The sequence below is a fragment of the Haliotis rubra genome, unplaced genomic scaffold, assembly GCF_003918875.1.
Source record: "Haliotis rubra isolate DU_JTF1 unplaced genomic scaffold, ASM391887v1 Scf7, whole genome shotgun sequence".
In the NCBI taxonomy this organism is placed as follows: domain Eukaryota; kingdom Metazoa; phylum Mollusca; class Gastropoda; order Lepetellida; family Haliotidae; genus Haliotis; species Haliotis rubra.
Window position 1 is genome coordinate 2,948,775 of NW_025767412.1, and position 25,201 is coordinate 2,973,975.

Genomic DNA, 25,201 nt, shown 5'->3' on the forward strand with positions numbered 1-25,201 from the left:
AATAATGCACGGTCTACACATAACGTCCATGCAATGATGTTAATAATGCACGTGCTACACATAACGTCCGTGCAATGATTTTAATAGTGCACGGTCAATACATAACGTCCGTGCAATGATGTTAATAATGCACGGTCTACACATAACGTCCATGCAATGATGTTAATAATGCACGTGCTACACATAACGTCTGTGCAATGATTTTAATAGTGCACGGTCAATACATAACGTCCGTGCAATGATGTTAATAATGCACGGTCTACACATAACGTCCATGCAATGATGTTAATAATGCACGTACTACACATAACGTCTGTGCAATGATATTAATAGTGCACGGTCAATGCATAACGTCCGTGCAATGATGTTAATAATGCACGTGCTACACATAACGTCCGTGCAATGATATAAATAGTGCACGGTCAATGCATAACGTCCATGCAATGATGTTAATAGTGCACGGTCAATGCATAACCTCCGTGCAATGATGTTAATAATGCACGTGCTACACATAACGTCCATGCAATGATGTTAATAATGCACGTACTACACATAACGTCTGTGCAATGATATTAATAGTGCACGGTCAATGCATAACGTCCGTGCAATGATGTGAATAATGCACGTGCTACACATAACGTCCGTGCAATGATATAAATAGTGCACGGTCAATGCATAACGTCCATGCAATGATGTTAATAGTGCACGGTCAATGCATAACGTCCATGCAATGATGTTAATAGTGCACGGTCTACACATAACGTCCATGCAATGATGTTAATAATGCACGTGCTACACATAACGTCCGTGCAATGACGAATAGCGTGGTCGTGAAGAAGGTCCTGACTTCTGATTGGTTATACCACCCCGTTATCTCCACCGATCCCATCATCAAACAACTCAACTGTTTCCATTAACTATTTTATCACCTCAGTTGTGACATGTTCTTTCATCTTAAATTTTTGTGTCGAAATAACAACCGACGTTAATTAAATTTCTGGTATATTTTGTATCCTGTACAGAAGTGTGGCACGGGGTGATACGACGGTGCGAAAGGCAGTTACGCAACCTTATCGGTGTCACAGTCATTGACACAGGTGTGATAGACACAAACACTACAACATACAGGGGTGGGACACACCTCATTCGCATTAACTTGTCACCGATGGCGTTTGCTTGTTTACCTTGATAAACAACTTCAGCCTTGACAGATACAGCACACCTTCAGCTTTGTGTGGCCGGGATTATTACGGTTGTGAAATTAAATGACCTCGAATATTGAAAGGTTTAAATTCCAGTACATTTTTTTAAATGAAATAATCAAATATTGTGTCATTGCGAGCTGTCGTCGAACTATATATATATGTACATGTACGTGTGGCGGTGAAAGGGTAAATCATGTTTGCGTAGCTAGCGATATTTTCGGTAACATGTCCAACCTATCCTGAAGTATGTCACTCTTTGATCATATTGAAGCAGCTTCTGGTGAAATTTATACTAGAGAGAGAAAAAAAAATAATTCGCGATCCGGGAATGGATGTGTGTTACATAACGACGAGAAAAACAGTTACTGTCAAAACACGTAAGCTTTTAATATTTCTTGCCTTTGCAGATATATCTCTACAAATAGACCTACATGTATATGATATAGGTGCCACTGGCAGGGGACATGTCAAAATATATGACGACCAGGTGTCTTTAATGACATTGTATTTAAGATTACAAGGTCAAACATTATCAATAGCATGTTGGACAAATTCTCGATATTATTTTTTCGAGAAATGTCCTCTTCATTAATATGATAAAAATATACACGTTTAAAATATACACACAATGATGGAAACATTGTGACACAATCCCTGATGTGTGTCCTATCGTGATAAAATCTTTCTGTGTTCTCTACAATTTGGAGAATATCTTCCCTCTAAACATAAATTGTCGCATTAGTGGGTAATTGTATGGAAAACACTTCTTTTTATGAAAAGAAAATCAAACTTCAACTAGAATATACCAAGCAGGTGTCCGTTCGTAAAATGGTATTTCGCGCGACATGACGTTGCCGTCAAGCCTGTAAATAAAGATGTTGATTGGTTGAAAACGGTCACGTGCCGACTCTGTCCGCCATCTTGGACGGAACTGAGACGGCTTGGTTGTACACTGAAAGAAATTTTGTTTGAAATAAGCAAATCGAAGCCTCCATGGAGGAAAAACGGAGCTCAAGCAGGTAGCCCAGATCTTCAATTATACTTCTGCCAAATTACAACGTCGAAGTATATTTCTAAAGTCACTAAAACACCGATAACACTCTCGCATCGCGTTGGTTTTGTTCCTATACATAAACTATGGTTGACCTCGCGAATGAAAATAACTTGCGTCTGTTGACAATCATTATAAACAATGTCCCATGGTCTTGCAGATCAAAACGCCAGTCTAAGTCTGCCCCAGACGAAGGATTCTGGGACTGCAGTGTTTGCACGTACAAAAACTCCCCCGAAGCCTATAAGTGTGAAATGTGCGATGTCAGGAAAGGCACTTCTACCAGGTAAGGTGTTAGACGATATTACGACAGTCGCGTGCAGCTTGTCGTTAACATAAACAGTGTCTGTATCACAAACCTTCCCAACACCTACCAAGTGAGAATGCACGACATTACGGATCTACTGCGTTTTAGGAAGGTGTACAGAAAGCGTACCATACGCTTGTTTACCATTGTTTACACCAGGTAGGCAGTCCATTGCCAATAACATCTTACCAGCTGATCTAGACAGTGTGACCTACTTACCCACATCTTCTGACTAATCTGACCTACATATAGATTTTACAACTATGGCAGTGGTTGCCCTTAGTGTAACATTATATTAAGATTTCCTATATTTCCAAGGGAAATACGACATTGTTATATTTTTCAAAAGCTTATTTTTTGTGTACATATGTTTATCATTTCCAAAACCTGGAGGCTATTTAAATAAACTAATAATGTTGCAAATATATTAACATTTGTTGCGTGACTGACCACATGTTAGGTATAATTCAAATATAGGGTATTTGATTTCATTGTTTTCTCCACTCATCTGTTAAGAAAATTGTTTGTGAAACCAACTTAAATGTCACTAGTATTAGTAGTAACATTTGATCTCTGATACCAACTAACATGTATGACGGGGTATGTATGACGGTGCGATCCATTTCTTCACGCGGTTGTATGTTAAGAACAAAGGTGTATATGTAATACCTGAGAAAATTTGGCTTCCTGGATTGCACAAGTGATAGATCTAGGATATCAAAGATGATTTAGGACATTTGAACCTATCAGTTAAACAATCATGGAACATTCATCTAAAACAGGTGGACCAAATCCATTTTTGATAGTCTTGGAGAAGAATAAAGAACACATAAAACTTTAATAAAGCCTGACCTTTTATTTGTGATGTCACAAACCTTTCATGATTGGCTGCATTGCTTATACCAGTGCATTTTTGTCTTGTTCTGAAACATGCTGCTTAAAACATTTGTTGCATATTCTTAGCAGATGAACTTGTTTTAACAGCATCAATATGTACATGACGTCCATCATGGCAAATCTGTGTTGATGCCCCAAATCTGACATTCTGTCTATGAATGCGTTCTATTTTCTTTGTTCTATGCATCGTTTGCATTGCATCAAACCAATTTACATAACATTTCTGCAGCCAAACTGTTTGAAATCAACATTTTCTTTGGTGTTTCCTCATCTGATCAGGATGCCTTGTTGCTTGTCATGTACTTTACAAACAAATAATATTACTGGCTTAAAAAATTAGTTTAAAATTACACATATTTCAGCCAATCAAAATGGCTAGTAAAAATCCAGTCGGGCCAGTAAATCTCCACAAATTGTCACTGGTCCAACTGGCTAGTGGGGTCATTTTGTAAATATATCACTCTCTCCGACTTGTTAAGTTATAATACACTTTTAAATCATGCAAGATTATGGCCTGATATTAGTGATAAAAATGTCCATCATATTAGCAGCTTAATTACAAAACCTGTGTCATGCCGACACTATCTTTTTCTCATCTATTTTTGTAATCTTTTGCTTAGCTAACACATTCATAATTTGGACTAGTGAATTATTTTGTGAGCTAGTAATGTTCAGGCATAGCTAGCCTGAGTGGCTAGCGAAACTATTTCGCATACTGGCAGTGGGAGTGAAACAGACAGGACATATGAGATTTCTGTTCGTCACTAGCGTTAAAGCACTATGTAGATTCGTCACTGATAACATCAGGTACTTATCAACCATTTCAGTTACTGATGCCTACTTATTAGTGAAATGTTCTGGGGTCCCCTTCTGTGATATTGATGGAATATTGCTAAAAGTGGCATAAGACCATACTCACTCACTCACTTATAGTCGCCACCAGAACTACACACAACACCACAACAGATATACCTCACTGTTTTCTGCATGTACACTGTCATCCAGAACACATCAAACCACATTCTCTTGTGGTGAACCTACTGCTAATATGTCTTCTCATTTATTGTGATTGGTGCATCGTGCACCTTTTGCCAACCATTTTCACTATTTTGTTTACATTATATTATCATTTCTGTTTTCTCATCAATGAAAACTTCTTATGTTTGTGGGGACGTTAGGGTAGCCTAGTGGTTAAGGCATTGGCTCATCATGCCAAAGACCCAGGTTCAATTCCCCACATGGGTACAACTGGTGTCCCCCGCTGTGATATTGCTGGAATATTGTAAAACTAAATTCACTCACGCTATTGCTAATGTGTGATTGTCTATTAATTCTATGACCCAAGTGGATTTTTTGTGGTTAACATTAGTTTCAAACAACCTATGATGATAGACCCAGTAGATCTCATGGCCAGGTTTAGTGACTCGGTTGAATGTATCATGTCAAACCACGGCAGAATTGATTATTGTTTACGTATTTGATCCATGGTTTATCTGGTCCAAATTACTTGTGGTTGTCTATTGGATGGAATGGTATCTGCAACAGCGAAACAAACATTAATATTCCGTTTCCATCTCTACGTAAAAAGGATCGACAGTCATTTGTTTGCTGTTCTCTTGACTCGTACATCGGAAAGTGACTATTTGTGAAGCATTAGTCTGAAATTGAGTTTCTGGAATATTTCGGTTTATTTGGTGTTTACTCTGTGACATCACTGCCTTCATACTCAGCATAAACCCACATATCCTTTAGATCAATCCTCATCTGAACTGCACAGTGTTAAACCATCGTACGTCACCATGGTGACGGAAAGGGGACACCACTCTCACACATTTGTGACTGCTTGACAGTTGTACACTTTATGGAAGCCAGTGCAGTGGATGGTGGATCTATTTACTCTATTAATAACACATAATCCCCTGGTTGAAGTATTTTTGTATATTTAGCTCAGATTTTACTTGATATTTACTGGAAGCTGTTAAACTTTGAGTGAGGTTCTGATCTTGCCTGTGACAAGTCCCCGACGAAAAACTTCATCATAAATAACTGCCCTGGACAGCTGAAGAAAATCAGTCCTTTGAACATGCTCCGATCAATAGGCTCCTGGGTCCTTATTTTGCTGAATGCTTATCAGTTTTGACAATTCTTGTGCTGATGAAAATCAATGCAGATGAATCTGCTCTTGGGCTGTTAATGTCTGTAAATATATTGAACAGAACAGAACAGACAAGGTCACATGTATTGTCCACGGAACTGAAAGATAATTGACAATAAGTTGAAACCTTTCATATGTCTTGGTTTACCCTTTTTGTGAAAATCCTGATTTTGTCACTGCAGGGTTCATGCTTGTTGACAAGACGTAAAGATTCTTCATATCAGGCAATTTAGTGACACCAAGTAGGGGTCATTTTGAAAAGGGGGGTGTCGCTTTCGAAACTAGAGCTTCAGACTACATGTTGATACTATAGAAATGAAAAGGAGTGAGTGAGTTTAGTTTTACACCGCACTCAGCAATATTCCAGCTATATGGCGGCGATCTGTAATTAATCGAGTCTGGACAAGACAATCCAGTGATCAACAGCATGAACATCGATCTGCGCAATTGGGAACCGATGACATGTGTCAACCAAGTCAGCGCGCCTGACCACACCCGATCCCGTTAGTTGCCTCTTACGACAAGCATAGTCGCCTTTTGTGGCAAGCGTGGGTTGCTGAAGACCAATTCTACCCCGGATCTTCACGGGCCAAATTGAAAAGGAGCCCCAGTGAGTGAGATTCAGAACCTGAAGAAGTCTAGAAATAAGATATATACATTTACATATGGATCAAGCGTAATGAGATATATACATTTACATATGGGTCAAGCGTAATGAGATATATACATTTACATATGGGTCAAGCGTAATGAGATATATACATTTACATATGGATCAAGCGTAATGAGATATATACATTTACATATGGGTCAAGCGTAATGAGATATATACATTTACATATGGATCAAGCGTATTGAGATATATACATTTCCATATGGATCAAGCGTAATGAGATATATACATTTACATATGGATCAAGCGTAATGAGATATATACATTTCCATATGGATCAAGCGTAATGAGATATATACATTTCCATATGGATCAAGCGTATTGAGATATATACATTTACATATGGATCAAGCGTAATGAGATATATACATTTACATATGGATCAAGCGTAATGAGATATATACATTTACATATGGGTCAAGCGTAATGAGATATATACATTTACATATGGATCAAGTGTAATGAGATATATACATTTCCATATGGATCAAGCGTAATGAGATATATACATTTACATATGGGTCAAGCGTAATGAGATATATACATTTACATATGGATCAAGCGTATTGAGATATATACATTTACATATGGATCAAGCGTAATGAGATATATACATTTCCATATGGATCAAGCGTAATGAGATATATACATTTACATATGGGTCAAGCGTAATGAGATATATACATTTACATATGGATCAAGCGTAATGAGATATGTACATTTACATATGGATAACGCGTCATGATAATACATGTACATTTGAATCAATAGTAATTCATATATGCATCTAGACTTGTTTCATTTTGGGGTTTAGCATTGCAGAAAGGACTGGAAGGAAGGGAAAGTGATGGGGTTCAGGGACAGAGAAACAGATTAACTACATGGTCCTTTCAGAATGGCTGGTGTACGAAGTTTTTCCAGTATTCAAAACTAAGAAAATTTGGAATTTATATTAAATTGTTGAATCATTGCTCGGTGAAATACAAGTCACCTGGCATGAATGAATTCAACTCTAGTTATTGCTATAGAACATGAATTGGGAATATTGTAATTCAAATATTGGTTCTTTTATTGAAATGTGCTGCAAATTCAGAGCTGAATATCATACTTTGAATCAAGGTAAGTTCCAGGATAATATAATATCATAAGGGCTTTATCTCGGGTTCCCAACACAGCCAGAGACTTAAGGCCGATCTCTTCTCTTGTAAAAAGTTGTTGGTCGAGGACCAGTGTGACAGTTGAGCTGCCATCATCTTGCCCTAAAATTTGGTGTTTCGTTGAGGATTTCCAATTTCTGAAGGGACAGTTGGTAGCCTAGTGATTAAAGTGCTTGTCTCATCATGCAAAAGACCAGGATTTGATTCCCCACATGGGTGCAATGGTGTCCACAGTTATGACATTGCTGGTATATTGTTAAAAGTGGTGTGTAAAACTGAACTCAATCCAATGTTCTGCTTCTTCCGCATCTAGATTCCCACCACCCCCCGATGAACTGTGAACCAAAAATAGCAACCTTTATACAACATTTTGTGTATTACAGCAAAACTCGTAGCAGTGATACCTCACTTCATTTCATAAACCGCTAACTCAGATTCCAAAATTGGCGTCATTTGGTAGCAGACGTCATGTGGTTTTTGACACTCCCAGGTCAGATATATGTGTCTGATGGTTTGATTTGATATGTGTGATGGCTGGTCATATATTTCAGTGGCATTCCTTCTAGGAAAAGGTTTTCTTCACACTGAAGGATGTATGTCTCAAGGTCAAGTACCTTGTTGACAGAAGCATGAAGTAATTAGTATTCGTCTTTACAACATCACTTAATTAATGAGGGGTGGTATAGAAAGGATTATGACATTTTTGTGATGGAAATAAAGGGCATCTTATAGCCACTCACAAGGAACTTAGCACTGAAAATTATGTAAATGGAAGTATTAAAGCGTCTGCTCGTGATGCCGAAGGCCTGTGTTCAATTTCCCACATGGGTACAGGGATGGAAATAACCCACACCCGACGTCCGAGTCCAGTGTTTTTTTCTGTGGGGCAAGCAAATTCGTATATCACGCTGTACCGGTGTCCGGTTGACTTTCCAATGTTAATTGTGTTGTTTACTTTAAAAATCAACAAGGAAATCAGACGGTATAGTGGGAAAATTATCAGGGCAAGTGATTTTACATGTGCCACTGTACCAAAGTACACTAGCAATTTTAAAGTTATTTCCACCCCTGGGGTACAATGTGTGATGCCCATTTCTGGTGTCATTGTGATGTTGCTGAAACTTTATAGCGGCATAAAACACAATTCACTGTCTCAGTGAGGACATTGCATGCTTTAGAAAAGGGTAAGCGTGTCATGTCCAACCTGCTAGATATTTATGGCTTCACAGCGGTGGTCTTGTTGACCCGTCTTCACATGGAGAAATGTATGATAATTCGAGACGTTTACGTAATTGTCGTTTATGAAGGATGTATAAGTGAGACTTGTCATGTTGATATTATAACCGAGATGCCTCAGTTTGCATGTGGTGTATATTCCAGTGTCAGAATTGCCCAAGACTTTATTGACAAATGGCTGTTCAATTTGGATGTGACAATATTGCAATGTAAATATGCATGAGAATCAGCTTCCTTCAGCAAGCATGGTCGAGCAAACACACAAACAACCATTTCCATTACCTGTAGAAGCAGCAAGATCAGCGCTTTTGTTAGGCACGCTTGACCTGGACTCTGTTTTACTGAATATTTTAATAGTTCTAAATGTTCGATTGTCACTACACCAATGGTGAAGGTTTTGGTGGACCCTAGCCCTAAATACTGAAGAAAGAAAGGACATGTCTAAGGTGCAGCAGTGATCTGTAAAATGGATAAAATATTCCATTTTTAACAAAACAAACATTCCCAATGCTAAATGATTGTCCCTATGAAGAATTACACACACAGAAAATGACTTTATGTGTACTTTACAATGACAACTTTGCTAGCTTGTGACTTAACATTTGCTTCGATTCGCTCATGGTCATACATATATAATCTGCTCACACTCACGCCTGATGTGGTCTAATCGATAGAGCACCTGTCCAGAAGAAGGGTGGTCTGATTCTGTCCCTACCTGAGTCACGCCAAAGATGTACTTGTTGTTACTCTGTCTGGTGGTGAGCATTAAGAGAATGAAACTAAGACTGGTTGACTCATGCCGGATATGAATCAGCTGACCATGCTTATATGGGGTATTCTTGTTTTCTTCAGTATGGTATCCAGCATGTGCTGGCGCTTTAGAACTGGCGCTATAGACCTGGTACAAGAGCTACACATGCATGTCTGTCTATATGTTGGTGCAATAATCTTGACATTAAAACCCATTTCACCTGACGTCACACCCAGGAGCCTCACTAGCCAACAGAATGAGATAGACTAAGGATTCATCTCTGAATATTTATAATTTTGATTGTAATGAATAAACCCATTTAAATTGAAAAGGAGCCCCAGGGAGACCAGAGAACCTGGGGAAATCTAGATTGGCTTCATTTAGGACGTTAGCATTTGCTGGGAAGGCTAGGCTGTAGGGAAAATGATGTGGTTCAGAGACTGAGACAGGCTAGCAAGGATTATACATGGAGACCTGTGTTTGAGGGTCCCTGGGACTCATACTCTCAATATTCAGGGGTCCTGGTCAACAAAATGGGGGTCCCAGACACTTAAATATTATTATTAATACTGTTATTGTATTGTGTATCATGGTCAGCACATTGTTACAGTAATTAAATTGCAAATAATACCATAACCCAGCTAGTAGCAAGCTCAGTGATAACTTATTGTGACTTGATTGGAAGTTTTACAAAAAGTATTTAGACTTTTTCTGAGTCCCTGTGGATGTGCTGATAAATTTTGTTGCATCTATTGTCAATTTTTATGCATATAGGACGCAGAAATTCACGTCCTGTAAATCCCTGGGCTAGCCAACAGAGTCTATGTTTTGTTACTTCCTTTAACATGGTGCATATGTTGATGCAGTGATATTCTTCTGATGGGATTTTGATACATGCCCAGTGTGGTTACATGAGCTGAACCACTTGAAGCCATACATTTCATGGAAGGTTATCTTGACCAGTGGTCAGTAGTACCTTGTGAAACGTAATCCAATCAGCTGCTTGTATTATGAAGTACACTTTTTGATTGGAGGATATTTTTGAAGAGAATGTTCGGCTCCTGATTATTGAAGTAGGGGCTTTAAAACAATTTGGTTATGAGAAGTTTATGTAGAAATGAAATGGTAAAACCCATTATTAAAAATATAAAATGATTTCAGTAAAGGGACTGTTTTAGTCCAGATTTATGCCATGTTGACTTGAACTTTATCTGAATGTGAAGATGTTTTGAAACTATTCATTATGCTAACCATTGTTCAAAATTATCTATGTAAAAGGTTGAAAGTCAGAGGTTCCTTGTTCAAACCCTATTGTTTAATGTTAAAGATTTAAGTTGTCCCAACATTTAAATACTAAGTTGTGCAAATTTTGTAGATACTGCTTAATAGCTGTACTGCTAACTTGGCCTTTTCTGGCATTCAACATGTAAATATAAAGATTAGAATGATTAAAATATTAGTTTACTCTGTCTTTATTATAGAGATTTGTACTTATATTATTGTATTTAGAATATTGGCCTTCAGTAACCCATGAGGCGACTAACGGGATTGGGTGGTCAGGTTAGCTGGCTTGGTTGACACATGTAATCGGTTCCGAATTGTGCAGATCAATGCACATGCTGTTGATCACTGGATCACTGGACTCGATTATTTACAGACTGCCACCATATAGCTGGAATATTGCTGAGTGCGGCGTAAAACTAAACTCACTCACTCACTACTGCTGTTCCCCAAGAAGACATGCAGTCTGGGTGATGTAGCCAGACTCACTGACTTAGTTAATTCTATGTTATTGTACCCAGACTGGGTGGACGGTTGCTTATATTCAATGAGGGGGCGGTGGGGTAGCCTAGTGGTTAAGGCGTTCACTTGTCACGCCGAGGACTCAGGTTTGATTCCCCACGTGTACAATGTGTGAAGCCCATTTCTGGTGTGCCCCACAGTGATATTGCTGGAATTCAGTGAGGCTGCAATGAATACACTATGAGTATGAGGTGAATACAGTATATTCTACAAATAAATGGTAATGAATATGAATATTTATTCATGGATATTTTATGTTTAATATGAAGGAATTATTATAACAAAAATGTCATATAATTGCTTAAGTTGAAACCTATAAATGATATTTTCTGTAAAACAAAAAAGCACTCTGAACAATGTTGCTCATAGCCTAATGACAGTGCTGTAAGTGGCGTTGGTGAAATAACACAAGTTGCACTACTGCATGGATTGGATATATTCCATTTTGCCATTTTGCATATCTCACATAGATAAACAGTAAACAAGTTCTAGGTAAAATAACTCTCTTAAAAATATTCGTTACTGTAGTGTTTCGTTAGAGACCACAAATAATTAATTAAATTCATGAAGGAATATGGTTCGATTCACTGAATGAGCGAGTGAATCGTAACAGGACTAATATTCAGTCACTAGTTTGTTTGGTCCATACTTTGATTAATTAACGGTCATGGTGATATTGCTTTACTATTTCGCTGTGCAAATATAAGAAGTAAAATAAAACTGAAAACAATAAAGCAGATTATTTTCTCAGTTGATCTTCTTCATGTTTGTATCATGGAGAAATGGCACCGTTTTTCTTTGTGATAGGGCATTGTCCGAGGAACCTCTCCCTGTGTACCGTGTAACATGGGAACACCTTGATGTGGGTAGCCTCCTCCTGTTGTGGTGGGATCACACCCATTGAACTCTACAGCATGGCTGAATGTCTCCTTTACCCTAATGGCAGCTGACAGACACAACAGGAGAGACAGTAATCGGCATCAGAGGAAGATCACGTTTCCTGGGATAGTCAGCCACATTGCAGCACCCCATAGAACTGGGCAGGCATGGCTTGTGTCCTACAGCTGTCTTGCCCAACCTACAGTTCCAACATGGTATCACCCGGTCTGTGATATGGGCCAGTTCATGTTGAGTTGTGGGTGGGAAGGGTTGTGTGCCTCCAGATGTTCCTGTAACACTTGTTTGATCTATCTTGTGATTTGTTCCCCATTTGTCTGCAGCTACTGTGAAGGAGACTTGTCATAGGGGGGATCGGAAAAGGGGATTTAGTTCACGATTAGTTCACTTCCTGTAACCTTAAATTAGATAAGTGGACTTGGGTTTGACAAGTTTAATCCCAGCAGTTTTTATAATACCGAGAAAACAGAGCAACCAAAATCAATGATTATCAACTGTATAAAAAATATAGTGAGTAAGTATCATGTTTTTGGTGTTTGCAATTTGATAAGATAATATTTCATAACACCATGCAATGGGTTAATCTCAGTGATATGTCAAGCATAATGGTTGATGCTGGACTGCGAGACAAGATGACGTTCGTGAAGAGTTAGAAGATCGTTTGTGAATTGCGAATAACTCAGCAGGTGGTAGCTCAGGGAGACCTCTTTTAATATTGCGTGGCAGTTTGTCGAAACAAATTTATTTTCTGTCTGATTACTGAGTGAAACCCCTCCCACCCACTTCGCAGAGTTGTAAATTGAAATATGTGGACGAGAAGGGAATCTCATCTCTGTCTAGACCACAGAAATGAAGATACCCTCTTTCATGTGGAAGCAAAAGTCTCATCAAATCATTGCAAGTACCTTTTTTACATTAATAATAGGGAGGCAGAAAAATATTTTCTTTCAGAACTAATATCGTAAGATTTTATGTAACGTTAAGATGAAGCGCAAGTATACTATTGAGGCATCTGTGAAGTAGAACACTTTAGGACATTATCTTAGGTGTACTTTTAGGCATGAGAAGAGCATTCCCTAGCATCAATGGCTGCATATCAGTGGGATGGCATCACTCGGGTCATTAGTCTTCAGACATCAACAGATCACCCCCAGCTGTGGAGCACATCCAGGCATCAATTGAGTACCCCCCATGCATCAGTGGATCACCCGCAAGGTATCAGTGGAGCACATCCAAGCCTATGTGAAGCACATCCAGGCATTATTGGATCACCCACAAGGTATCAGTGGAGCACATCCAAGCCTATGTGAAGCACATCCAGGCATTATTGGATCACCTGCAAGGTATCAGTGGAGCACATCCAAGCCTATGTGAAGCACATCCAGGCATTATTGGATCACCTGCAAGGTATCAGTGGAGCACATCCAAGCCTATGTGAAGCACATCCAGGCATTATTGGATCACCTGCAAGGTATCAGTGGAGCACATCCACGACCTATGTGAAGCACATCCAGGCATTATTGGATCACCCGCAAGGTATCAGTGGAGCACATCCAAGCCTATGTGAAGCACATCCAGGCATTATTGGATCACCTGCAAGGTATCAGTGGAGCACATCCACGCCTATGTGAAGCACATCTAGGCATCAGTGGATAACCATGACATGTCGATATATTCCCAATTTAGCCCCATGTAAGCATCAAATGTCAGTACAAATAAACACATTCTATTTACAGGGAATATTTGCTTCATCCAAACAATTTCTCGAATCTATGTAATATATGATTAGGAATCAACACTCCAAATCATTAAATATACTAATAAGGGGTTATTGTATTGAAGGAATACACCACCATGTAGCAGGTTACACGCTCCCTCTACCCAGCCTTTCACCACTCACCACAGTCTACGTACATCTGCCGGTGGAACTGTTTCTTGTATGCTGTTACATTTATGTAGCTTATCTCATCATGTATCAAATATCTGTACGTATCAGTCACTGGTATTACAATATATCGCAATATATTAGCAAATATCTACATCTGGCATTGATCTTGTTTTAATATGTGTCTGAGATACCATGAAACATGCTGAAATATTTGCAGAAAAAGGTCAAGAACACTGTAGGTTCTCCAGAGACACATGTTACTCAGTTGTGCCAGGTGCTGTGAATCGTCATGACTTAACTCCCTTGGGCATACCAGAAACCTATGGTCATGGGAGTGAGTGAGTTTAGTTTTACGCCACTTTTAGCAATATTCCAGAAATATCATGGCGGGGGACACCAGAAATGGACTTCGCACATTGTACCCATGTGGGGGCCTCGAATCCAGATCAATTCAGCTACCATTCAGCTATTAAATGCATCTCACACACTAGAAATGTTTCCAGTTAAATGGCTGCAGATACAGAGTGTTGAAGCAAGACAAGCAGATGAAAGGGTTGTCAGATTTATTTCCCCATGGAACAGATACAGAATATGCCATTCGAAAATTTGTTCTGAATGACAATAGTAATATGCCACTTTTGTAAATAAAATAATGCAGGATACAATGTTTTGGAAAGGATATTTTATGTCAGAATATGAAGTAAGCAGTGGTTACCATGCATCGAAAACCTGCTTTTGTTTTGACACACAGCAGCATTAAATAGATCTCACACACTGAACATTTCCAGTCTAATTTCTGCACGTACTGATTGGTGAAGCAAGGCGAACATTTGAAAGGGTTGTCAAATAACTGTTACCATGTAACAGATACACAATCCTGTATATCCAGTGTCATATACCAGTAATTACCTTTTTTTTCACCGATTAAATATTCGATGTACCGGTAATTTCTAATGCTGTCGGTACAGTGTACCAATAAATATATTAAAAGTTCTTTAAATGCTGCGACCCCACATATGGTAACCCCTCTCCACAAGTCTTAAAATCAACGCTAGCATATACATGACATCTATAAAGCAAATATGTACGAAACACATCATCAGAGTATACATGTCAGTAGAAAATTGGTTCTCAATGTCAATGGTAGAAAGTTTCTTTTATCTTATAAAACTACAGGATACAATGTTTTTGAATGGATATTTTTGTCGAATGTGAAGGAAGCAGTGCTACTGTTTTTTCCACGTTTCTAGTGTTACCTATCAGTATTCATGTTATAGTATGCCATGTGTTGTGTGGGCTCCCTAGGTCACCCTGATGTATGACATGAACGCCGTGAACAAGGAAATGTTGCCAGCTACTTGCGTAGAGTGGTGTGCCGTGTGGACGTGGGATATGGTAATAGTCACTGCTGTCGTCAGCGTTGTGACAGCACACATCAGTCAGACATCTACGATGTGTACAGCAACACCTTGGGCTGACTCCTAACACTCACTTAGCATGATGTAAAAGGACATTAAAAGACCTCCATGGGTGAAAATAATGCATTAGGTATTAAACTGTGAGAGAGAGGGCCCAAACTGAGTTGGATGTGCTGTTTGACACAAAACTACTTCTATAGTGACAGTATGACCATACGCCAGATGATACAGGCATGAATGTCATGTTGGGGCTGTGTGGTGGGAATGTGTTGTCTGTGGCCGTAACTTCAAATGGCTCTCGACATTTACTGCAAACTGCTTTAGGAGAGATAGTTCTTTCTGGGTAGTCGAAGACAACCACATGTGTAGGGGTAAACAAGGGTGGTCCACCTCTGTTGGGGTATTGCTAATTTAGGGAGGGAGTAAATGAAAGGTATAGATAGGGTTGGCCCACTTCTGTAGGGGTAGACTAGGCTAGCCCAGGGTAGACTACGGAAAGGTTAGACCATGGGTGGCCCAGTGGTAGATTGGGGAGAGGTTATACCATGGGTGGCCCAGTGGTAGATTGGGGAGAGGTTATACCATGGGTGGTCCAGTGGTAGATTGGGGAGAGGTTATACCATGGATGGTCCAGAGGCATAAAGGATTCCCAAATTTGGCCAACCTCTGTTTGGGGAGACAGTGGTGGCCAAGTTGTAGATCTCTTTGGAAAGTGAGGGGTGGATGTGATTGTGATTGAGGAATATAATTTCTGAGTCTCTAATGAACACAGTTACTCATATCTGTCAAATGAGCATTGGCTTGGTCAAATTTACATTAACTACAAGCTATGCTACATATTCCATTAGTTATATTTTGGTGAGATATCAGATGTTTTTTTGGTTGCTGTATGTAGTTATATACATTTGAATTGTCTAACCTAATGAATCTACAGTGGAGGGTGGAACAAGAAATTGCTGATATTTTTTCATTTGCGTTTTTTTGTCATGGTAAAACAGAAATATTAGTCAATAAGTTGCCTTAGTCACATTCTTTGAAAATATTGTGAAAAAAACGAATCTGTATCATCTCGTGATGGTGTTAAGTCAACATCCCAAACCATCCCATTATCATGTCAACCTATGACTGCTTCTGTGACTTGTGAGGAAGGGTTGAAATCAATGTTTGTGATCATTTCACTTTTGACACATTCCCCCAAGGCCACTATATTGGAAGAGTGACTATTGCGTTTCTCTCTGCACATGTATTATGACTGTCTGATGAGGTCAGGGTGTAATCTAATCACACACATGTTCACTATCAGATGAGGGGGTAGGCCAGGTGGGATAGGGTACTGTGGGGGGCAGGGGGTGTCTGTGCAGGGGTGAGGGAATTAAGTCGGAGGCTGCCCAGACAAGGATGGGCGGAAGTGGTGATTTCCTCTACTTGTCTTTTTACACGAACATTAGCATGATTAAGGGACCATCTCAGTATCTTCATGAGTAAATGCGGAGTTGGATTAAACTGTGGTTCATGGACCAACCTCCAGTTCCAGTCATAGTCTAGACAGTATAATTTTTAAGGGTATTACATTTATATATCAGTGCATCATTAATATTCTCAAGCATTGCGATATGCAATGCACAGTGATCTATTTTAATCCCGTTACACGTCTGGAACATATAAAGCATCAATTGTAAGACTTTGTTGGCAAAATAGCTACTACCTATGTTTTCTTAAACAATTTGGTCATATTTAATCTAAGCTATGTATACATTGTACATAGTTTTAAGACATATATTTGTTACTTTAACTGTTGATTTAAGTTTATCTTAAACAAATATTGATTGGAATGAGACGTATTAATGGTTAAAAAGAAACTACTTTCTGGATGTGTCAAGCCTTTTTTGTTTAGTAGTGTTTATGCCCTGGTATGTAACAATCCATGCAATATTGTAGTGAATTAAGTATCATGTTACATATGGTATCATGTTCCCCAGTCCAGATCATAGTAGGCAGTGGCGGATCCAGAGGAGGGTTCGAACACACACCCCACCCCCCCCCCACCCCACACCCCACATCCCCCCTTTGAAAAGGACTAAAAACCACATTGAAGTTAATGTTTTGCAATGGCAGAGCCAAGGTGGGGTTCAGAGTGTTCGAACCTCTCTACATGCAACAAAACAATGAAATTTGTTACTGGTTTTGTACATCATCGACATGAAGTCAGAAAATGTCAGTTACTATTGTATAATTTTTTATTATTCTATTTGCTGCCAACTTGGGTGGATTATCAGCATCTAAGTAGATCATTTAAGTCAATGAATACCTATAGCAAGAATAGTGGGTGGAAATGAGGTAATAAATATTCAGAGCTTATGTTATATGAGCTGTAGATGTTCTTAGTGAGATGTTTATTGCCACACTCTGCAAAATTCCAGATATAACATGACCATTGACTATTAGGTAATTGATCCTGAAAGAGAAAACTAGCAAGTATCAGGACGGGGGAAGAAAGAACTGCAGTCTTATTAGCGGCTTCTCTGACACACCTGAGACTTTGGAATTGGATACTGTTTGGTATTATTTTTGTTTGTTTGTGTGTGTGTGTGCGTGCGTGCGTGCGTGCGTGTGTATTTTTCCACAAGCAGTATTCAGGCCAGTGACCTTCCAAGACACACATGATGATAGCCCAGTTGTTACAGCATAGCTCCTAACCCTGAAGACAAGGTTGGATTCTCACATAGATACAATAGGTGGAGCCACGGTCTGGTACCTCCCACTGTGGTGAAACATTGCCTGCAGCAGCATCAATCCCAACTTTCTCAAAAGCACACCAACAATTTTAGAAATTTTCTTGTACGAGATCTTGAGAAACATGCCCTTTTTGCATATGGACACTCGTTTGTTTTTATGAGACATAAGATAACTTTATTTTACGCTTTTCACCAAACTTTATCATCTGGCAGTCGTTGATGAATCAGCACTTTTACCTCCACACTGGTGAAGCCCTCCACTAAGAGGGGAAGTTGAAAGCACATTTTGGAAGTGAGGTTGGTGCCCTCATGCAGCTTCAAATATTAGAGCTAATTGAATTTGATTATAGCATCTTCCTTACAATCTCCCAAGTCTTTTCTGGTGGTCTCTATAAAAACCTAAGTAATCACCATACAGTTATCCTGAAAACAAATTAGATTTTACATGTGGTCCAACATGTATGCTAAAATGTAATCTTCATAGCAAAATCAGCGTCTTTATTTCAAAAGAGCTTAATGGAGGTATTTGCGATAATTAAATTCTTCAATATAGGTATGGTGATAATCTCGGAGAAAAAATCAGCAAGTCTCTTGGTTAAGATCAGGCTGTATGTTGTAGTGATGAAAGCTGTAACTGTGCCCCCTCTCATTATGCTTCTGTTCATCTTCTTTGCTTCTAGAACGTCAATATATTTCACTGATTTAATGTTCACAAGTCTCTTTTCCGTGATGGCTTCTGGGGTGCGAGTCTTGATGGACTACATTAAGCAGCAGGGGAAGAGGGCCGCGGACCCACCAACTGAGAGGAAGAACTATGGCTGTGACATTACAATCTGCAGTAAGAGCCACCAACTGCAGGTTGTTGGCGTTGTTCTGGGGAGGTGCGGAGGTGGTCATGCATGAGCCACGATGGGCTGGTCAAAAAGACCATGTGTTAATGACCTCGTCATAGCCACTATGTCTGACTGAGCCAAAATGACCCACATTGAAATCTTTCGCCTGATTGAACGATGGACGCCAGCATGTTTGTCATTTTAACATCAAAGTCTCTCATGTGATGAAAGTCTAATATGTGATTATCCCTTTCCAATGCTACAAGGAGGAAATGATTAGGTCATTTGATAAAAATAGTCTTTTTCGGAACAATGAACTCACATGTTTCTGTATTTTGATGAAGATGGCATATGTTAATTTTTCGCCTGAAGTCGGCAATATCAATTTAACAAACTGGGCCATACAATAAGGGGATTATAGTAATATCCCTAACTAAACAAGCTAGAAGCATTGACACAGCTGACGGTAAACTTGTATTGAGCAAAGGCAGTTTATTATGATGGCCGTTTGTTTCCATTACACTGTAGGTCTGTATAAATTCTGGTTTCAGGACAGGAAGACAGACTTAGTCAATAAACCTGTCAAAGGAAACAACCTTAAACCTGAATCACTTTGAAGTGTATCACCTTGGAGTGTATGCTGATGTTTTCATGGTGTCAAAAGTCCTTGCAGGCTTAACAAGTCACTTGAATAAAATTACCTACATTGTGAGAAAGAGATTGAAGATGAAAAATAGCATTTTGTTGGAATACAGAATTTATAGATATTTGTTTTATATTAAGATTACTATACAAACCAAGCATTCTTGGAAAACTGGATGATAAACCAGGACCCTTCGTACCAAATGTCCATGTGGGTCATTTTTGTTGTTGTAAGGTCACCAGTGACCTTTAACACAATATCATCTGGATCCAGTGAATTCCAAAGATTATTACTTGAGGTATAATGGATATTGTGTCTTCTTGTGGGAATGGGAAATGAGTGAGTGAGTTTAGTTTTACGCCACTTTTAGCAATATCACAGCAGGGGACACCAGAAATGGTTTCAATGTCATCCACCTTGACCAACACTTGCCGTTGACCTGTGTATACTCCAGCATGTTGAACATTTTGTCAGTTGGGCTTATTTCCATGTTAAGTTATGGCCTGAGCTTGTCACTGGTAGTAATCCATGTTATTTATAAGGACAATCACCTAGCAGAACAGGGCCACGTTCCTCAAAGCGATCACCTTCTTGCTATGACAGCTTTGTCAAACTGACCCAGGGATCGTAGCACTACAGCTGTCGTTAGTCAGTGTTAAAGTATGGGAGTTACAATCACCTTAGTGCTAAGACATCTTTGTGAAACAGACCCTTGTGATCATAGCACTACAGCTGTGGTTAGTCGGTGTTATAGTACGCAAGTTACGATTACCTCAGTGCTAAGACAGCTTTGTGAAACAGACCCTTGGGATCATAGCACTACAGCTGTCGTTAGTCAGTGTTAAAGTATGCGAGTTACGATCACCTTAGTGCTAAGACAGCTTAATGATACAGACCCTTGGGATCATAGCACTACAGCTGTCGTTAGTCAGTGTTAAAGTACGCAAGTTACGATTACCTCAGTGCTAAGACAGCTTTGTGAAACGGACCCGAAGGATCAACACTTCACCTTTACATGATAACTGTACTCTAATCGTGATGAATGGAGGGACCCCTATCAGCGTGTACTGGATGATGTCCCCTTGGAACCCTGGGAGAGAATATGCCCAGTATACCCCTTGCTTGTGGTTACAGGACAAGTATGAGTACAATAGTAACAATGTGTGACAAGGTTCATTGAATGTGATTGAACCTGAACAAAGTTAATTTGTCCTCATATTTTTAAAAATATATAAAAGAATTGTTCACTCTGCATGCTGTATCTCCTGGAAAAATAGATGTGAAAAGATATTTATATCATTCTGATCTTTCCAGAAATAAAATGCATGTTTCAAACAGCAAACAGTAATGTCATAAAACATTCATGACATCATTTTTGCTGTACACCGAGTCTGAGGCCACTCACTCACTCACTCACTCACTCACTCACTCACTCACTCACTCACTCACTCACTCACTCACTCACTCACTCACTCACTCACTCACTCACTCACTCACTCACTCACTCACTCACTCACTCACTCACTCACTCACTCACTCACTCACTCACTCACAACCCTTGTGTTGAATGTGAGAGATATTGATGAGATCCTTAGTTTATGATAATTTAGCAACTTAAGGACCTTCATAATTTAGGACACTGTGTACACATAATTGAGGAAAAATGAACATGTGTTTTTTGTATGTCAACAATGTATATATACTGCTCCCCTGCTTATTGCATAGTCATGATGATGGTGAAGATACCGTCAGGTGATAACACATCAGTTATCTTCTCTGTGGGAGGAACGGAGCTGCTTGAGAGTGGAGGCTAGCATGTCACGCTGTTGTGTTAATCTGACAACAATGTGTGAACCCTTGTGGGTTGTGCACATAGGTTTGAAAAAGTCCCATGCTCCATTATTTCTGTTGTTTGGGTCTGTGACTATTCTGGACAATGAGATGCTCAAAGTGATTTGGGATGAGACAGACCTAATGACATTGAAAAGGTGTGAGTGATGGTACAAGGTTGGTACATGGTCTGATGGTACAAGGTTTGGACATAGTCTGATGGTACAAGGTTGAAACATAGTCTGATGGTACAAGGTTGAAACATAGTCTGATGGTACAAGGTTTGGACATATCTGATGGTACAAGGTTGGGACATAGTCTGATGGTACAAGGTTGGGACATAGTCTGATGGTACAAGGTTGGGACATAGTCTGATGGTACAAGGTTGAGACATAGTCTGATGGTACAAGGTTGGTACAAAGGTTGGTTTGACATAGTCTGATGGTACAAGGTTGGGGACATAGTCTGATGGTACAAAAGGTTGGTACATAGTCTGATGGTACATAGTCTGATGGTACAAAGGTTGGGACATAGTCTGATGGTACAAGGTTGGGACATAGTCTGATGGTACAAGGTTTGGACATAGTCTGATGGTACAAGGTTTGGACATAGTCTGATGGTACAAGGTTTGGACATAGTCTGATGGTACAAGGTTTGGACATAGTCTGATGGTACAAAGGTTTGGACATAGTCTGATCTGATGGTGACAACAAAGGTTTGGACATAGTCTGATGGTGATGGTACAAGGTAGTCTGATGGTACAAAGGTTGGGACATAGTCTGATGGTACAAGGTTTGGTGGTACAAGGTTTGGACATAGTCTGATGGTACAAGGTTGGGACATAGTCTGATGGTACAAGGTTTGGACATAGTCTGATGGTACAAGGTTGGGACATAGTCTGATGGTACAAGGTTGGGACATAGTCTGATGGTACAAGGTTGGGACATAGTCTGATGGTACAAGGTTCAGACATAGTCTGATGGTAGAAGGTTCAGATATAGTCTGATGGTACAAGGTTCAGACATAATGTGAAGGTACTGGACATAGTGTGAAGGTGGACATAGTGTGATGGTACTGGACATAGTGTGATGGTACTGGACATAATGTGATGGTACTGGATTTAGTGTGATGGTACTTGACATAGTGTGATGGTACTGGACATAATGTGATGGTACTGGACATAGTGTGATGGTACTGGACATAGTGTGATGGTACTTGACATAATGTGATGGTACTGGACATAGCGTGATGGTACAAGGTTGGGATATAGACTGATGGTGCAAGGTTAGTACAAGGTTGGGACATAAAGTGTTGGTACAGTGTTTGGATATAGTCTGATGGTATGTAGTTGAGACTTTGGAAATGGTTGGAAGGGGTTGTAGATTGAGGTGTGTCAGTGTGGTTGAATTACATGACTGGCCTTCTTAAGACCAGATGCGTAAGGAGGTCAATGCCAATGTATGATGCAGACCAGACAACGTGGCCAGCCAGTAATCATCAGTCATATGATTTCAACAAAACAGCAACTCATCTGGTGGCTAGTCACAACAAACATGGCTGCGTTGTGTATCTCTAGTGCAGGTAACCTTCACTGCACAGGATCATTTGACATTTGAGTTGCTCCACACCTTGCCAGTGTAGTCATCATGCTGTTATCAGGTCATTGCTAGAAGCTGTGTACAGGATGTGGGTCGCATCTGCCTCCAGCTCCAACCACCTGCTGACCTGCTTTTGGCATCTGTCTGAAGGAGAGAGTATGGTTACATGGTGCTTTTCATAGTATTCCTGCAGTATCATTACAGGAACAACAGAAGTGGGCTTCATTGCAGTTTTCAGAAATGACTGGAAATACTTCGGAATAATCTGGAATTTTGTTGGCATACAGCATTCAAAAATATGATTTGTTGGTTTGTTGTAATGCTGCACTCAGCAATATTCCAGCTATATGGCGGCGGTCTGTAAATTATCAAGTCTGGAACAGACAATCCAGTGATCAACATCATGAGCAACAATCTATGCATCTGGGATACGATGACATGTGTCAACCAAGTCAGTGAGCCTGATCACCCGATCCCATTACTCGACTCAGCATGGGTTGCAGAAAAACAATTCTAACCGGGATCTTCATTGGTCAGAAATAAGACTGCAAGAAAAAATTGTGACAACCCAAATGGTAAAACTTAATGCTTAAGGTGTTACTTCTTTGAGTAGCATTTAGATGTTGCTAGATTTAAAGACTTCAGGATCAAACCTCGGGGACACCAGAACCTCCTTAATTTCGAACACTAGACACATCTCAGTACGCCTGTTCTTTCTCTGGACTGATTAACTGAAAGCAACACCAATGTAAGGAGATTAACAAGATTAGCAGACAATATGTGTTTGGAGTTTTACAGAATGTGACATTTAGTTTGAGAAATTAGATAAATTTGGCTGGTGTGAAAATGCAGCACTCCAGTATTCCCAAGGTGGTGCAATGTGGCTTGTCTCCTGGACCTTGGTCACAGACTGACCGGCCAAGATGGAGTAATCTGGCTTCTCTCCTGCCCTGGGCCAAGACTGACCAGTGCGATCTGGTTTCTATCTGGTTTCAGACTGACCAGTCCAGGGAAACTCTCAGAGCAAAGTTTTACTGTTGTATCCGGACACTCCTTTGTATCATTAGTAAATTTAAAAAATCTTTTGGCTGAAAATAAATCAACATCCTGAAAACATTAGACTGTGAAAGGCCTGATGAGAGTACAGACTTTGTTGCTCACAGCATATACATAATGACAACAGACTTGTGTACAATATACCATTATACACATTTGTATTATTATATGTTTTGTTGTTCATCATATATATGTGATTCATTATATATCTTGTTTATGTAGTTTATAGAATATTGTCACTGTTTCTGTATGGAACGTTTGCACAATAAATATATTTGATTTGATTTGATTTGATATGTATACAGAGTTGTTTCTGATGTACACACTGTTCTGTACGGTGTCTATACAGTGTTGTTTCTGATGTATAAGTTGTTGTATATGATAAACAGACTTGTTTACAATATGTATACAGTGTTGTTTCTGATGTATAGGTTGTATATGATAAACAGACCTCTGTACAATTTGTTGCAGTGTTGTTTCTGATGTAAAGGTTGTTGTATATGATAAACAGACATGTGTACAATATGTATACAGTGTTGTTTATGTACAATATGTATACAGTGTTGTTTCTGATATACACACTGTTGTATATGATGTCTGTACAGTGTTGTTCCTGATATACACACTGTTATGTATGATGTGCATACACTGTACCACTATGTCTGCCTCCACTTGCTGGAATCACCAGCTGTTCGTGTTATCTTCATCCTCAGTTGACCTGTATGAAGCTTATCTTCATTTGACAAAACTTAGGGCTCCACTTAGAAGTCTGGAGATGTACATACTTTTGTTGAAACATTTAAGAGAATTTGATTGTAGGCAAAATACATTCTGCAATGAGCTGTTTTGTTAGTGGATGGAATAAATGTAAAAACCAATAAACGTGATAAATCTGAGCAGTGTGTGTAGGTGTCTGGTCCACAGGGGGAAACTGTATCTCTCTGTACAAGAACACGCAAGGAATGAGTGTTCTAGACAACAGGTGGCCACTGGGTCACTCACTCTTCAGATTACACATGCGATAGTGTTGAATTCAGTTTTTGATAAAATTTTAAAAGACTGATATAA

The 25,201-nt window shown here is 39.4% G+C and overlaps 1 protein-coding gene across 3 annotated transcripts in view; it reads left to right on the forward strand.

The window, feature by feature from the left end:
* The first annotated feature begins 2,124 nt into the window (after positions 1 to 2,124).
* LOC124258721 (YY1-associated factor 2-like) overlaps positions 2,125 to 25,201 on the forward strand; it is a 39,897-nt gene continuing 16,820 nt past the window's right edge. For all 3 annotated transcript variants that reach the window (XM_046692798.1, XM_046692799.1, XM_046692800.1), the window contains exons 1-2: positions 2,125 to 2,224; positions 2,417 to 2,542. In XM_046692798.1, coding sequence (XP_046548754.1) covers positions 2,199 to 2,224; positions 2,417 to 2,542 — 152 coding nt within the window. In that variant the 5' untranslated portion in view covers positions 2,125 to 2,198. The remainder of the gene's footprint in view (positions 2,225 to 2,416; positions 2,543 to 25,201) is intronic.